Source organism: Lycium barbarum, chromosome 7 (assembly GCF_019175385.1).
Source record: "Lycium barbarum isolate Lr01 chromosome 7, ASM1917538v2, whole genome shotgun sequence".
NCBI classification, from domain to species: domain Eukaryota; kingdom Viridiplantae; phylum Streptophyta; class Magnoliopsida; order Solanales; family Solanaceae; genus Lycium; species Lycium barbarum.
In genome coordinates, this window is record NC_083343.1 from 28042618 (window position 1) to 28057367 (window position 14750).

General features: G+C 36.2%; 1 protein-coding gene across 2 annotated transcripts; it reads left to right on the top strand.

The window, feature by feature from the left end:
- The first annotated feature begins 3895 nt into the window (after nt 1-3895).
- LOC132603339 (26S proteasome regulatory subunit RPN13) lies at nt 3896-14109 on the top strand. 2 transcript variants are annotated; one of them, XM_060316358.1, is made up of 14 exons: nt 3896-3982; nt 4198-4267; nt 9766-9858; nt 10017-10076; nt 10230-10268; nt 10560-10634; nt 10727-10793; nt 11567-11648; nt 12061-12176; nt 12272-12295; nt 12689-12783; nt 12857-12934; nt 13024-13078; nt 13679-14109. In XM_060316358.1, the coding sequence occupies exons 2-14, from the start codon at nt 4229-4231 to the stop codon at nt 13819-13821; spliced, it is 966 nt and encodes a 321-aa protein (XP_060172341.1). In that variant the 5' UTR covers nt 3896-3982; nt 4198-4228; the 3' UTR covers nt 13822-14109. The 2 variants fall into 2 exon arrangements, with proteins under 2 accessions (XP_060172341.1, XP_060172342.1); XM_060316359.1 differs by lacking the exon at nt 3896-3982 and adding an exon at nt 4020-4088.
- The last annotated feature ends 641 nt before the right edge of the window (nt 14110-14750 follow it).

Sequence of the window (14750 nt, forward strand, 5' to 3'; positions counted from 1 at the left end):
CTTTCCTTCTTATAGTTCCTTGGTCGTGTGGAGCCATTATTGTTGTTGTTGTTGGAGCTCTGTGAGGCACTGTATATTTTGGGTTGTTGTCACAGGATGGTAGTGGTACAATTACAGGGGGAACTCTGGCGAAATTTTCGTAGAATTCCTAAGAGTTTAACATTCGAGGACGAATGTTTCTAAGGGGGAGGAATATTACACCTCGTAGTTTTGTACGTTGAGATTCGTTAGGTGTTAATTGCTCAATCGTAGACACTGGAGTTATTTTCTAGGATATATGAGGTTATATGCGTCTATCTTATGGTTATAAGGGTTTAAGTTCATATAATAGGTCATGAAAGGATTGGAGAACAAGGGAATTAAGGAAATTAAGTTTGTTGGAACTTTGGAGAAAAGATGGGCAAGGTTTCGTACGATAATTTTGGCCTAACTTAAGAAAGGAATATCTCCTAGTATATCAGGAGTTTTGAAGTGAAACAAAAGCCTAAATTGGAGTTCAGGAAGTCTAGCTTCCAATGCAACAAACAACGCGTCGACCCGACATCGAAATCAAACGTTATGAGCATCTCAAGACGGACTGCCAGAGCAAGGATTAACTCTGCGCGAACACTCCTGGAGGTGGCGCGAACGCGCAGAGTAGCACTGAGCAACTCTGCTCGAACGAGCAGAGCAAATTTTAAGTCGGTTCCCACCGACCTCAACACATTATATAAGGGCCAAAACCCTCATTTTTCCACCAAATTATTTCCCCAAAAGCTCGGCACATATATAGGGGTGTGTGTGTCATAAAAATTGAGGGATTTGAGTGATTTTGAGTAGCGGAGTATTAATCGAGGATCGGGTAGCGTATAGTTGTGATTATAGTATCATATTGCGGTGGATATTAGCTTGAAGTCAAGGTGGATATTGAAGATATTATTGTTCTAGTAAGAACAAGGTATGAATCTCTCTTTAATGATATTGCTTTAGGTTTACTTACGAAGATAGGGCTATTAAATAGCCGTATAATGAACTAGTTGGTTGTGAAATCGGATAACCATCGTGTGGGATGTTTTATGGAGTATTTTGGTATTGATGATGATGTTGTTGATGTTAGTGTTGTTGTTGTTGTTGCTGGTTGCTAGTACTGTGATTTTGGGCTAAGGATATAAACAGGGGAGATGTTGCCCGAATTTCGGCAGATTCCAAAAAGAATTAATTTGAAGGCTTAAGACAAGCATATGACGACAAGTCTAACAATAGTATGAATGGTTTTATATGTAGATTACGAGACTACGAATGATCTTATGCAGATTGCAAGACAGAAAGTAGGTTGGAAAGTCGAGAAGTAAGCTTGAGGTATGTTAAGGTTGTTCCTTCTTTTCTTGGCATGATTCCATATATGGTATGAGCGTAATGAACCTTATGACTAGAGATTTGTCAAAATAGAGCTTGTCATATTGTTGCATAGTTTCCGAATGTTATGTTATTCTTTCTGAGGGGCCATATCCCCTCCCTATGTCCTTGAGTTTATGGAGAGATAGGAGAGACATGTTACAGTATCAGTATTTTCAGCATATGCATGATATACATATATTTTCTTTAGCCTGGCCTATGGGTCAGTGAGACAGACATGCCTGGCCTACGAGTCAGTGAGACAGATTGCCTGGCCTACGGGTCAATGAGACAGATATGCCTGGCCTACGGGTCAGTGAGACAGATTGCCTGGCCGACGGGTCAGTGAGACAGATTGCCCGGCCACTTGGTCAGTAAGATTTTACAGTTGCCTGCCCATTTGGTCAGTGAGATATATGATACTATTGCATTGCATTTCATTTGAGACAGATTAGAGAGACATTATGGGCATTCTTTGGCCCCCAAATTGTATTGTTTTTAGTTCAGTTTCAATTATCGTTTGCCTTACATACTCGGTACATTGTTTCGTACTGACGTCCCTTTTGCCGGGGGCGCGACATTCATGCATGCAGGTACAGATCCACAGACTGATAGACCTCCCAGTAGGCAGGATCTAATATCAGTTGATTGGTGAGCTCTTTTTTTGTTCGGAGTTGCCAGGTCTTTGGAGTCTCTCCCTTTTTTATTACAGATTATAAAGGCCGGGGCCCTGTCCCGACCATGGTACAGTCATACTTTCCCTAGAGACTTGTAGACGAGTCATGTATGTAGTGTGTCTGTGTGATAGCCTTGTCGGCTTGTATATGTCTGTTGGATACTGTTGGCTTTGTACGATCATAACAGCCACGTCGACTTGCTCAGTTATGTGTACAGTCAGTGTTTATACATATATCCAGATTGTGGCTCGCCGGCTTATTGGTATTGTTTGTGTGCAAATAGGCCTTATCAGTTTAAGTTGGGGGTTACTTCCCAGAGTTTTAGATTTAGAATGGTTCGTTCGGGCCTAGTTTGACATCGAGTGCTGGCCACGCCACTCCAGATTTGGGGTGTGACACTAAAGCCACATGGTAATTATTTTTGGTGGGTCGGGTCTGGTTTATTTAAAAAAATGGGTGGACTTATTTTTTTTTTAAAGCCACAGAGGTATTTCTCTAAATGAACCACACCCGACCCACAAAAATATTTACCATGTGGTGTTAGAAAAATATGTCTACTAAAAAAAAATGTGTAGATTTTTAAAGCCACATGACATTTTTTTAAATTAAAATAATTAGCACCCTAAGAGCTGACGTGGCAAGGAGAGTGTATTTCACCCTCTTTTGGAGAGTGAGAAGCATAATATGTGACATGTGTCATTTTTTAATCGGGCACTTCACATTTAGTTACACCTAATTAATTATCATTAAAGCTTAAAGTTTTTTCTAAACTATTTTTTTTAAAAATATGTGGAAACTAATTATTTTTTTCTATATATGAAAAAAATATAGTTTTGCAGATTTATTTTAAAAATCCTATTTTTCACATTTTAAAAAATAATTAGTTTTTCCAACTTTTTATAAAAATTCAGTTTTTCACATTTTGACAAGAAAAAAACATTTTTCCAGTTTTTTTTTTTTTTTTTTTTTTTTTTTTTTTTTAAATAATCCAGATTTTATTTGAAAAATAAAAATGTCCTAATAAAATGAAACCATGAAAATCTAGATTTTTTAAGACATTTTTTTAAAAAAAATATAGTTTTCCATATTTAAAAAAAAATCCGTTTTCCATATTAAAAAAAAAGAATCCATGTTTTCAAAGTTTTTTTTTTTAAAAAATGGGTTTTAAGAAAAATCAAATTTTCAGTTTTATTTTTAAATATCCATTTTTCATTTTTTTAAATGAAAATTTAGTAGGCATTTGGCCATGAAAATCAAATATTTTTCACTTTATTTGGTATTTTGGAGTTGGAGTTGTGTTTGGTTATAGTTTTTGCAAAGAATATTTTGTTGTTTGAATGTATTGAAAGTGAAAAAAGTGGAAAAAAAAAAAGTGAAAAACAAGTTTTGGTTGTTTTTCAAATTCTAAATACAACTTCAAGTTGTATTTGGAATTTTTATGCCCAAACACCATAAAGTGAAAAAATTGAAAAAATATTGCAGAAAAAAGTGAATAATTCTCATGGACAAAAGGGCCCCTGTTTTTCAATTTTTTTAAAAATTGCCAGGAATTAAAAAAAAAAATTGAAAACAAATAAATATACATGTGGCAATGAGAGTATGTCACTATCGCATAAGAGAGTAGATATTCAGTTTCAGGGTGATAACTATTCCGTTTTCAAAAAATTAAAAGAGTAATAGAACCCTAAAAAGATAAGATATGTCGTATCAATTGCGACCAAAGTTGAGGGGTAATAATGCCTTATCGTATATCAAAACGAACAAAGCCAAAATAGTTTAAATCGTGACTAAATTTTAAAACAACTCACAAAAGTGGCTACCTAGTGCAAATTCATCGAAAATAGGTTGTGTCTATCAAACAAACAATCCCTACAAAAACAAATAGGCCTAAATCCAATTCGTCTCTCTCATCTCCACACAGTAATAGAGAGGTAAACCTGTGAACTTTGTTTGACATTTTTTTCCAAATTATTCAGTATTAAATGTCAAACATACAAATTGGGTTATTCCTGGGTTTAATCAAAGCTATTTAACTAGGTTACCTAGTAGCTTGAAAATCTGATTACTTTTTTTTTGGTATCTATTGGTTTTATGTGTTTGGTCTGAATATGTAAGTGAATACTGAAATTACCAATTTTGTTTTCAGTTGTTTTTTTGTTTATATAGATAGGAGCATCATGGGTTCTTCGTCGACGGACGCTTTTCCCCAAATTCAGGTAACCCCGCTATATATGTTTCTATTCTCCTGCAACACCTTTCCTAAATATGTTTCTTGCAAGTTGGAAAATGTCATTGTAAGAGCATTTGCACATATTCAAAGCAAAACAAGGTTTTCGAATTCGGCGTACAACTTCTGGCGGTGGGGGTAGTCAGGGTGGGAGGTGCTAGGTTTTGGGCCTTTAATTTAGGGTGCGGGATGGGTTGGTGTGTTTTTATTGATCCGGAAAATGTTTCCCTCAAATTTTTATGGAAAACATTTTCTCCAAGTTTTGAGGAAAACATTTGCCAGGATATTTAGTGCAACCAAACAAGGGAACATAGGAATACATGTTCCGTCATACACACCCTTAGTGACACAGTCTTGACGAAGCACTGTAATACCTGCTAGAAGATTATGTGATTATCAAGGTCTATTTTGAGAGTTATAGACTTTTTTCATGTAGGAGTCTTTATTTAAGGACACTCTTATATCTGCTCATTTGATAATTTTTCTTTTTTCCCCATCTTAACGGGGATGTTAGGAAAATCAATTGTAGCTTAACTAGAGTATCGTGCGCAAATGACTCAATTAGGTGGAGAAATCATTTAGATGTAAGTAGTGCCATTCGGACAAGACAGAAAAACTAAGAGGTCTATGGGTGTGTTCGATATGAAGGAAAATGTTTTTCACGAAATAAGTGGATTTCTTACTTATTTTCTTGTGTTCGGTACATAAGCAAAAAATAATATCTTAAAAATATTTGTATATAATCTAGACAAATACAATGAGTGGTGGGGGATGGGTGGTGGGGTTGGAGTGGGGTGAGAGGTGGTGGGGTTTGGGTGAGGTCGGCAGGGGTCGGTGGTGGGGTTTGGGTGGGGGTGGATGAGGTGGGCGGGTGGGGCGTGGGTGAGGTCGGGGGGTGGTGAGGGGATATGGTGGGGGTGGGGGATGGGTGGTGGGGTGAGGGGGTAAGGACAATTTGGAATGCAACTTGTGAGACTTGTTTTCCCTGTTCCATTAGGGAAGTCATTTTCCTCATTTTAAGGAACTTTTTTTCCTAAAGAAATATTTTTCAAAAATTTTGACCAATCGAACATGAGGAAATTGGATCCTCCATAACGAACACGCCCTATATCTACGGTTAAGGCGCAATGGTCTTATTGTTATTCAGAGTATTCCATTTCACAAGTTAAGGTGCAGCGGGCTTATTGTTTACAGTTTAGGTGCAAGTTGTTGCGTATGCAATTAGGTAGTACTGCAATGAGGTTGAGATATAGCCTTTGCAAAGGTATTAGGTTAAAAAGATGGATAAAACGAAAAAAGTCCCTGCAAAAAGTAGCACTCATAGGTGTGGTCGAGTGGTCAATAAAGTGGGTGAAAATCCTAGGAGATTAGGGTTCAAATCCAACAGAGACAAAAAGTATTAGTTGATCTCATCTTATTTGGCTAAACCTTGGTGGACCAAATTACTTGGTATCTGTGTTGGTGGGAGATCGCAAGTACCTAATAGAATGGTCGGAGTTCGCACAAGCTCACTCGAACACCACTATCATAAAGAAAACTTGTTGGAGGTAGAGACTTGGTTAATACAAACTATGAATAGAAAAAGGAAGACACGTGGATCGTGAGGGTGGTAGAAATGTGAATAAATGCTTCTATAGAGGTTACCCTTTTATGTTATTAGTTTCTCGAACCATAATTGCACTATCACAGGATGAAACACACAAGTAAACAAATAGCACATTTTTATTTATAAAAAAGTTTCAAGAAAGCATCGGTAATTACTCCGTTCGTTTCAATTCAAGTGTCTAAGTTTGACTAGACACAAAGTTTAAGAAAATAAAGGAGACTTTTAATCTTTTGGTCTTAAAACTAAAGATGTATAATGTACCAAAACGACCTTTGAATCTTGTAATCTTAAAACAAGCCATGTAAGATATTGGAATTAGAGAGTAATCAAATATAGAAAGAGACATTCTTTTTTAAACAAACTGAAAAGGAAAGTAAGACTTAGATTGAACAATCAGTCATCTTTTCTTGCACTGCAAGTGGACAGACCAGCTGTGGGAGATGTTTATCAACCTGAGGAAGATCAGATGGGTGAAGCCCGGGAGTATAGAAGTAATGTTAAAGTGCTGGAATAGGGTTGGGAATGTAATAAGGAGGAGAGATGAAAGATTGTCCCATCATGTATCTGGTGGACTGTTTGGAAAGAGAGGAATTAGAGATGTTTTGAGAACAAGCAGAACAATTTACAGAAGTTTAGATGAATTGTCCAGCTCTTTTTTTTTATTTTTGGCGTAAGCAGGAAATTTTAGGCCAGACAGAAGATACTTTTGATGTGTTAGATCTCTTGTAAGAATAGAAAACAGTAGAGATTAATGCTGTAAATGTAACCTTTTGGAGGGGGACTACGTATTTTGATGTAGTACACCTGTGGATATATAGATTAACTGTTACAAGTCTCAAAAAAAAAAAAAGATATGGACTCAAATAGAGCATATATCAGATCCCTATTAGTTTTAGTATTGATGCTTAGTTGATTGATTCATAATTGGTAATTATATCTTATGACCGTGATATGTAGTATTATTATTTTATAAGTCCCTAGGTAGATCTGCAAACAAATAACTTCAATAGTGAACTCAAGGATATGATTGGTAAACATTCTGCCATATGGCCAAGGTCGAAAATATTGAAAAAATCAGTCATTCACAACCACCGATGAAGGATTCCTTGAGAAGTTGCTTGTCTGCAATTCATACTATAGGTAGGATCAACTCAATTTGGGAGTTAGAGAATGACAACCTTTTCTCAGTGAAGTCTTATTATGTAGGATGCTAGCTGAGATGCGGTGGTTTTCCCACAGTTATCTGTATGGATTTGTAGGATAAGTGATCTTGACTGGCGAAAAGTTAGGAAGAGAAGGGTCACCTATGTTGGTACTTTTATGTGCAAAATATCGGGAAGAGGATGTAAACCATGCTCTTCTACATGGCCTGGTGGTGCCAAGGTTATAGTGGGAGATTTTGAGATGGTTTGGATAAACGTGAACTGTGTGGGGAAATGTGAAGGATTTCAACTAGGTGATTAGAAGACGGATGAGAAGAAACATGGCTAGTGACATTGCTCCGTTAGCTCTTGGTAGTTTGGAGAGAGAAATAGGCGAGCTTTGAAGAGAGCAAACTTGATTTTCTACATTTGAAGAATAGCCTCTTATCTTTAATTCCTTTTTGGTGCACCCATGAAGTTCCTGTTCTATTGAAGGATGGATGTATATTGTAGAGAACCATTTACTTTTGTAGGTTTTCTGTATGTGATTTATTCCTCTTGTATACAGGGATTATCCCAAATATTTATGAATATAGTCTTTACTTTCTACAAAAACAGTTGTGAATTTGCACAGTATGATAAGTAGGTATTTGGACATGAATTGAGTAATATTTGAACTTAAGTTAAAAAGGTATTTGGAAGTTGAAGTTGTGTTTGGACATGCATTTCACTTGAAAAAATGTTGAAGTTTTGGGAGGGAATTTCCCCCCAAGTTTGGAGTGAAAAATTGACAAAATGTATAATCAAACAGGTTTTTGAAAATTAAACTTGAAAGAAAAGAAAAAAAAACAGAAGATTATGCCCAAACAGGCCCTAAATCTGGCATTGGTAGCTTAATCATCTCTCTTTGATTACCTTCATGATATACCAGGAAGGTAAGAGAGTGCTGATTTAGTGCGCTTCTAGGAAATACTAAAAGAAACAAACCAAGAAGGTATTTGAGTGCTGGTTTAGTGTACTTGTAGGTGGCAGCAGGTAGAATATTTTTTCCTCTTCAAAACACAAGGAAATGTGGGCAGGGTAGAGCTCGGCAGTGGGTTCGAGAATAGGGTAGGGTCCTGTCCTTAAGATTTAGATAAGAAAGGAGTTCCAAACCTTTATGCTCCGTAGTCCGTACAAGTGATGCATGCAAGTTCCGGCCAGGATGATTGAGAAAGATTCAATCATTTTGAACCATACTAAAAGAAACTAACTAGAATAGCTCAAGAGAGTAGTTGGAAGCAAATTGAGGGCGTTACGGTTGGAAGAGGGGGACTCGAAAATGATTATTTTTACAGGGTAGGCACAGCAAATAGGACGAGGGTCTACCAGAAACAGCCTCTCTACCTCCCAAGGTAGGGGTAAGGTCTGCGTACCCTCTACCCTTCCTAGACCCCACTTTGTGGGATTTCACTAGGTATGCTGTTGTTGTAGGCATAGCAAATAGGAGGAGAAACTCCATTGAATTGATGGAAAGCTGTATTGCATGAGGAGGAGGAGGAAGTGGGGCTATCATAAAATTCTATGCGCAGTTTAAAGAAAACCCCACTTTAGAGGTGTTTCTGCTTACTGAAAAACAAGGACACTTTTGTGTTGGTGACAACTTTTAGTTAGTAGCACACATCATAATTGAGAGAGAGATTTGGCATTTGGTGTGTCTACCTATTCTTCAAACCCTTAAAATTGTGGTGAGGTGGCGGCAACAGCAGACATTTTCCCTCCTTTAATTAAAGTGCAAGAAATAGAATGGAATATATATGGGCAATAGTTGGTCCAGAGGATGTTAAATGGTTGAAAAGCACAATAACGCCATCACTGGTTGTCATAAGAATACCGGTTAAACAATGATGGTTATAAGATTGGTTCAACGTTATGATGTATGAGGGGACATCTGGAAAACCTGAAGGGGCCTGGCGTGCATGGGGCAGGTTGTTGGTAAAATCCTTGTTTAATCTGTCTTTGAATAGGAAGGGGTGGACTTCCTCATAGAGTCTGTCTGGCTATTTTGCGCTAACTTAGCATTTTTTTGGGTAAAGATTGTTGCTTGGATTGCCAACTTAACAGTAGAAAAATGTAAGAAAGAGGAAGATCCTTCATGAAGTGGTGCTTTTGTCCTGAATTACTGGATCCTTCTGATACATTGCAATGTGGCATTAGTACATAGAATTAGTTAGCTTGGTTATTCCTGGATGTGCCAAGGAGCTTACAACCAGTGGGAGTGGTGGAAGAGAGGAAGAGTGACAAAGCATCAGATGATCCATCCACATGAGGAAGGATATGAATAGGAAGGTATTTGAAGGAGTCAAGGATGCCACCACTCTGATGGAAAATATGCAAGTACCTTTTGCTCATCTTGGAGTACATACGACATCCCAATTTTTATGCACAGATTTGATGACAGTCGAGAGCTCTGTTTTTTGTTCTTCTTTCTTTATAGCATCTCTCTCTTGTATATGCACTTTCTGTTTTCTCCACAAGAAAATTGCCAGTTGTTATTTTGCTGTTTTTTTCCATGTTGTTGTTGTTCCTATATCATTATTCAATCATTTTCCCCGTTTATAAAGAAATCAAAATTAGCAAAAATAAAAGCAGCGTACATGTATCCTATCTTATGAAATGGTAAATATGTTTCTGTTCATTTGACATTTGATTGTTTCTTAATGGTGATATAAATGAACATATTTGTATTGTTTTGTTCAGGACACTTTGATGGAATTTCGTGCTGGTAAAATGCTTACGGAGGGAAAAAAGGTTATCCCTGATTCACGGAAAGGACTTGTTCGTATAGGCAGGGTATGAGAAAAGATATCATATTTGATTTGGTTTATCATTTTTCTTGCTCACCTAAGTTTGACCTCGTTAGTTTACATGGTGGTGATTTTACAAAACTGTTGCTTGACAAATGTCTAAGTATCTATTGTGAAATTAAGATGTCTTTTTTGATATCTTAGGGTGAAGAGGGACTACTCCATTTTCAGTGGCTTGACCGTAATCTCAACATTGTCGAAGATGTATCCTTGTTCCAGCCAAATCTTAGTGAAACTTGGCTTTGATATTGTTTCACTTTTATTTTATTGATCGTTGCTCTTATTCTGGATATGGTACCATCCGCAGTGATTAAACCAAAAATTTGAAAGTTGTTTCTTGACAAAAGTTGATCATAGGATCAGATTGTTTTCCCAGACGAGGCAGTTTTTGAGAAGGTATTCCTATTACCCGTTCTTGTTACGTAGATTGCTGAAAAACAATTCAATTGCGACAAAATAATGCTGTGATGATTAAGATGAAGTTTACAACATACATAATCAATAGTGAGTAGTGACCATTGATTGACTCTAAACATGATTGTCAATCTAAATATTCATTATTCACTTACAAGAGATTCCGACTTTCCTCCCATTAAAAAAAAAAAAATCCTTAAAATTGTCATTTAGAGGTTCTCACTTCAATTAATACCTGATGCTAATTCATTTTTTTTTTTTGATACTCTTCAGGTCAATCAATCATCTGGAAGGGTTTACATTCTGAAGTTCTGTACCGATGATAGAAGGCTTTTCTTTTGGATGCAGGTCTTATCTGTTGCCGTAGCTATTACTTTATGCTTTTGAGTTATGTGGACATGCTTTGAGTTTGTGATTATTTTTCCTTTCATTTCTTGCAGGAGGCAGCAGCTGACAATGATGCACAGATATGTAGCTCAGTCAACTTCTACTTGAATCAACCACTGGGTAATCAAGATTTATTCAGTGCCTGTCTTTGTGGGGTTTAATTCTTATTATTTTGTTTTCCTTTTGTCTTCACTTTGAATTTGCTTTATTTCCTTTCTGAAATTTAATAACTTAAAGTTGATTTGTTAAAAGAATAATAACTTCTCCAACCAACCAAGTATAGGATTACATGAGGATAACTCAACAAATATTAGGAGTTTTCAAGTTCTCAAGGCCAATATATGTTTTTACCCTCCGCCTTAAGTTTCCTTCTTTCCCCTCTGCCTATTGTCGATCCTGCAGACCTAAATGTATTAGCTGTAGACTAGCCATCCCTTGTTTTTTCCCTTCTGATATAGTTTAAGGCTGCTGCGTTATGGACTTGCAATGTTACATGCTCTTCTTCACCCTTGTTTATGTGTTTCATGTTATTTTAAATTGTTAGATTGATCTCTCAATTCATAAAATATTATTCATCAAGTCAAGTGTCATGTTTGGTTCTTGACATTTTCGATTTATTGGTTATATGCCGTTCTGTGTCGAGCGCGGATTTTTTCCCTTTAAGAACTTTAAGGGGCTAGTTGGGTAGAAGTTGACTAGTTGTTGTAACAACATAGAGGAGCTGGAAATGGAATTCTAATTTGGGGGATGCACTTGAAAGTTGGTTTTAGTAACTAAATTTAGATGATGTTAATGGGCGTGTTTCATCTATATAACTTCTATTATTCCCCAGAGTGAGAGTTTATTTGACATACCTGTTTTAACTTTGGTAATTTTTGTACCTGTTTAAATAGAGTTTCCTGGTGAAGATGAGCCTGAAGCTTCAGCTCCATTACCAAATTCTGAAGATATGGTAGAAGAAGATATTTCATCGAGGTAATACTAATATCATTGAGAAGTATAGGATCTGTTTTGATGTTGCATCTTGTTACGAAATGGGGGAGATTTACATGCTAACAAAGATTTTTAAGAACTCATGCAAATGGGTTTGCGTCACTTCACTTTTAATTAAGAAACAAGCAACTTAGTTCGAGGTTGAGTCGTAGTTGATTACAACAACTACTAAGTACTAAGCCTCAATTGGAGTCAAGTCAGGTCTGCTATATAATTCCTCACTAGCCCGTGCTGCTCCAAGCCTCCAATTATGAACTTAGTCCTGAGACATAGTTGACTAATTTCTTTTCCTTTCTTGCGTTCAATTTAAGTAGTAGTACAAAACCATCTTCATTTCTATGAAGTTGCTAGAGGCTGGAAGTAATCATTAAAATGTCTGGCTGACCTCTTTCAGGGCGGGAAATTTGGTTAGTGCAAGCATGAATACTGAAGCAAGTAGCGATGTAACATCTTCAGGCCCAGTAAAGTTGTCTGATCTTCAAAGAATATTGAGTAACATAGGGTCCACAGGTTCAGTTGATTACTTCGCTTCAATTTTGCTAAATTTAACAATCTATCATTTAATCTTCATATGGACATAATGTTATTTCTTATGGTTGGTGCAGATGAAGCTGTAGATCCTGATGCAGGTAGGCATTTGATCGACTCATTCTATTTTATTCGAGCTTTTTTAATGCTTGGTCAGCATACCACAGTTCACTGTTTTGTAGTTAAAAGGTGTTTGACGCAGTTAGATTGTTGGTGAGATGTTGATTAAAATTAGAGTAAAGAATATTTAGCAATTTTTTTTTTGGTATACAGGGACTATTTTATTTCTCTTATGAGGGTGTTCTCCTTTCCCTCTTTTTCATTTTCTTTATCGTTGCAATGGGAGAACATCGTCTAAATTTTTAAAGCCAAACAAGTATGAGTAGATAAATACTCTTTCACTTGAATGAACTCCAGATCTCGTCATTCATGTAATACAAAAGTTATAGCATATACACCATTTACTTTAACTTATTATCTTGCTGCTGTGCCAGGATTGGGATTGGGAGATATTTTGAGGCCTGAGCTCATATTACCACTGATTGAGGAAATACCACTGGAAGGACAACTAGCTTCACACTTGCCTGAGGTAAAAAATTGGCTCCTTTTATCCCAAACTACAAAGATTACAGTGCTTGATGTTACTTTAAAATTGTTTGCAGGGACAGTGGACACCATATGAATTAATGGAGTTACTTCAGAGTCCTCCGTTCCGCCAGCAACTAGATTCATTTACTTATGTGAGTGATCAAATTCTCATTTTTCTATTTAGCTTTTTTAAGTATGCTTTCTGGTCATGTTTGTGAATTTGATTCTCTTCTCACCGCAGGTTCTTCGAACTGGACAAATAGATCTGACTCAGTTTGGAATTGATCCAAGTCAATGTAAGCAGGCATTGTGTGATAATTTATCTCGGTAGCTGAAAGGAATGAAACACGCTGATACACTAATTTCCAATGGTTACTTAATTCGTTTATATGCTCGATACTTTGGCTACTCTCTTTCATCTCTTTTAAAACTTAATCAAGTTTGCTTGTGAGATGATGCTTATAATCACCGGCCTGAAATACATGGCTTGCTTCCATTCTTTGGGTCCGTAAAAGAAACTGACCTTTTCTTTAATGGAAGATTTCTCTCCCTGCAACAATTTGAACTAATTATAATCTTTGATGATACAAATATAATGTGATATCAACCAAATTTTTCTACATTGTAAATTTTAAGCCATTCTTTAACTACTACTGTACTATATTTTAAACCTTTGCCTCTTGGCAGCTTGAGCTCCAGCTCATGCGAAGTTTAACTCTGTTTATCTGGTTCTGCTGGTTATACATCTATTTAGCAGTTTAACTGGTCCTTGCTGATTTAGTACCAAAACTTTGTTTCTAATTTATTTCTGATGCACTAAATCATGCTGGAACTACTTAATTATCAGTGCTGTTTTAGTTTTAAAATTGGTTAATTTTCACATATCATTGCTGCAGATAAGTTGACGGTTCCATCTTTTCTTGAGGCCTTGGAAGATTCTGTTTCCCGAGCATCAGGATCCAATGAATCAAGGCAGGATGATAAGGATTTAAGATCTCAATCGTGTAACAGAAGTGATCCCATGGATGAAGGCCAATAAGATAAACAGTGAAAATCATTACAAGATGCTGTTGTGAAGTGGTCACAATGTTGATTCCCTTGTTTATTTTTAGATTAAAAGAATGATTTCCAGATGATGTGAACATGTTACTTACTAGCACTTTAAAGAAGTACCTATTCGGGGTGGCATTTCCTTTGTTTCTTGTCTCAATTTTATGTAAACAAAAATTGTGTACTGTTCATGTGATAGACATTAAGTCATTCAGTTGTATGAGTCCATGTATGATGTTTATTCATGGGATCTCGAAATTGTCTTTCCTCTCTACTATTTCTGGAGAACATATTTATAGCTTGTTTGGCCAAGCATCTCAATAGCTAAAAGTGCTTTTGTTTTTAATATTAAAAATGCTTATTTTATTGAGTTGTGGTGTCTGGTCAAGCTTTTAGGAAAAAATAAGCGCTTTTGAGTCGTAGTAGAAATTATTTTTTAGAAGAAAAAGTACTTTTGGAACCATGGCCAAACACCCATTGCTGGAAAATGTTTTTTCAATTGATTAACTAGACATAAATTGTACTATCGAAAAGTATTTTTTTCGAAAAGCATTCCTATTATTAAAAAGTACTCTAAAATAAACAAATGCTAGAAAGTTTTGCAAATAAATTATTAGCTTCATGCAGTTTGAAATTTGATTATCTCCATGACATTAGCTCCACTTAGATGTTAGATGAAATGGAATTGCGTTTAGATTGTACGAAACTTTTCAATTGCACTATTTCGCAAGCAAAACATGTTTATGCACAGTTGTTTAACAGTCCGTAGCGTTTTGCATCCCAACAAATGTCCTCTTTTGTAATTCGAACCCCGAATGTTTTTTTTTTTTTTGTTTTTTTTGTAAAAGTTCCACAAGGGCAATATTAGAAATACAAATAATAAAGAAAAACTGTCACAAAATTAAGAAAGAGCTAAAT

Coding starts and splice junctions, on each gene's coding strand:
- LOC132603339 (XM_060316358.1), top strand. CDS start 4,229: ATGGGTTCTTCGTCGACGGACGCTTTTCCCCAAATTCAG. Junction 10,794..11,566: donor CTACTTGAATCAACCACTGG/GTAATCAAGATT, acceptor CTGTTTAAATAG/AGTTTCCTGGTGAAGATGAG. Junction 12,177..12,271: donor GAGTAACATAGGGTCCACAG/GTTCAGTTGATT, acceptor TGGTTGGTGCAG/ATGAAGCTGTAGATCCTGAT.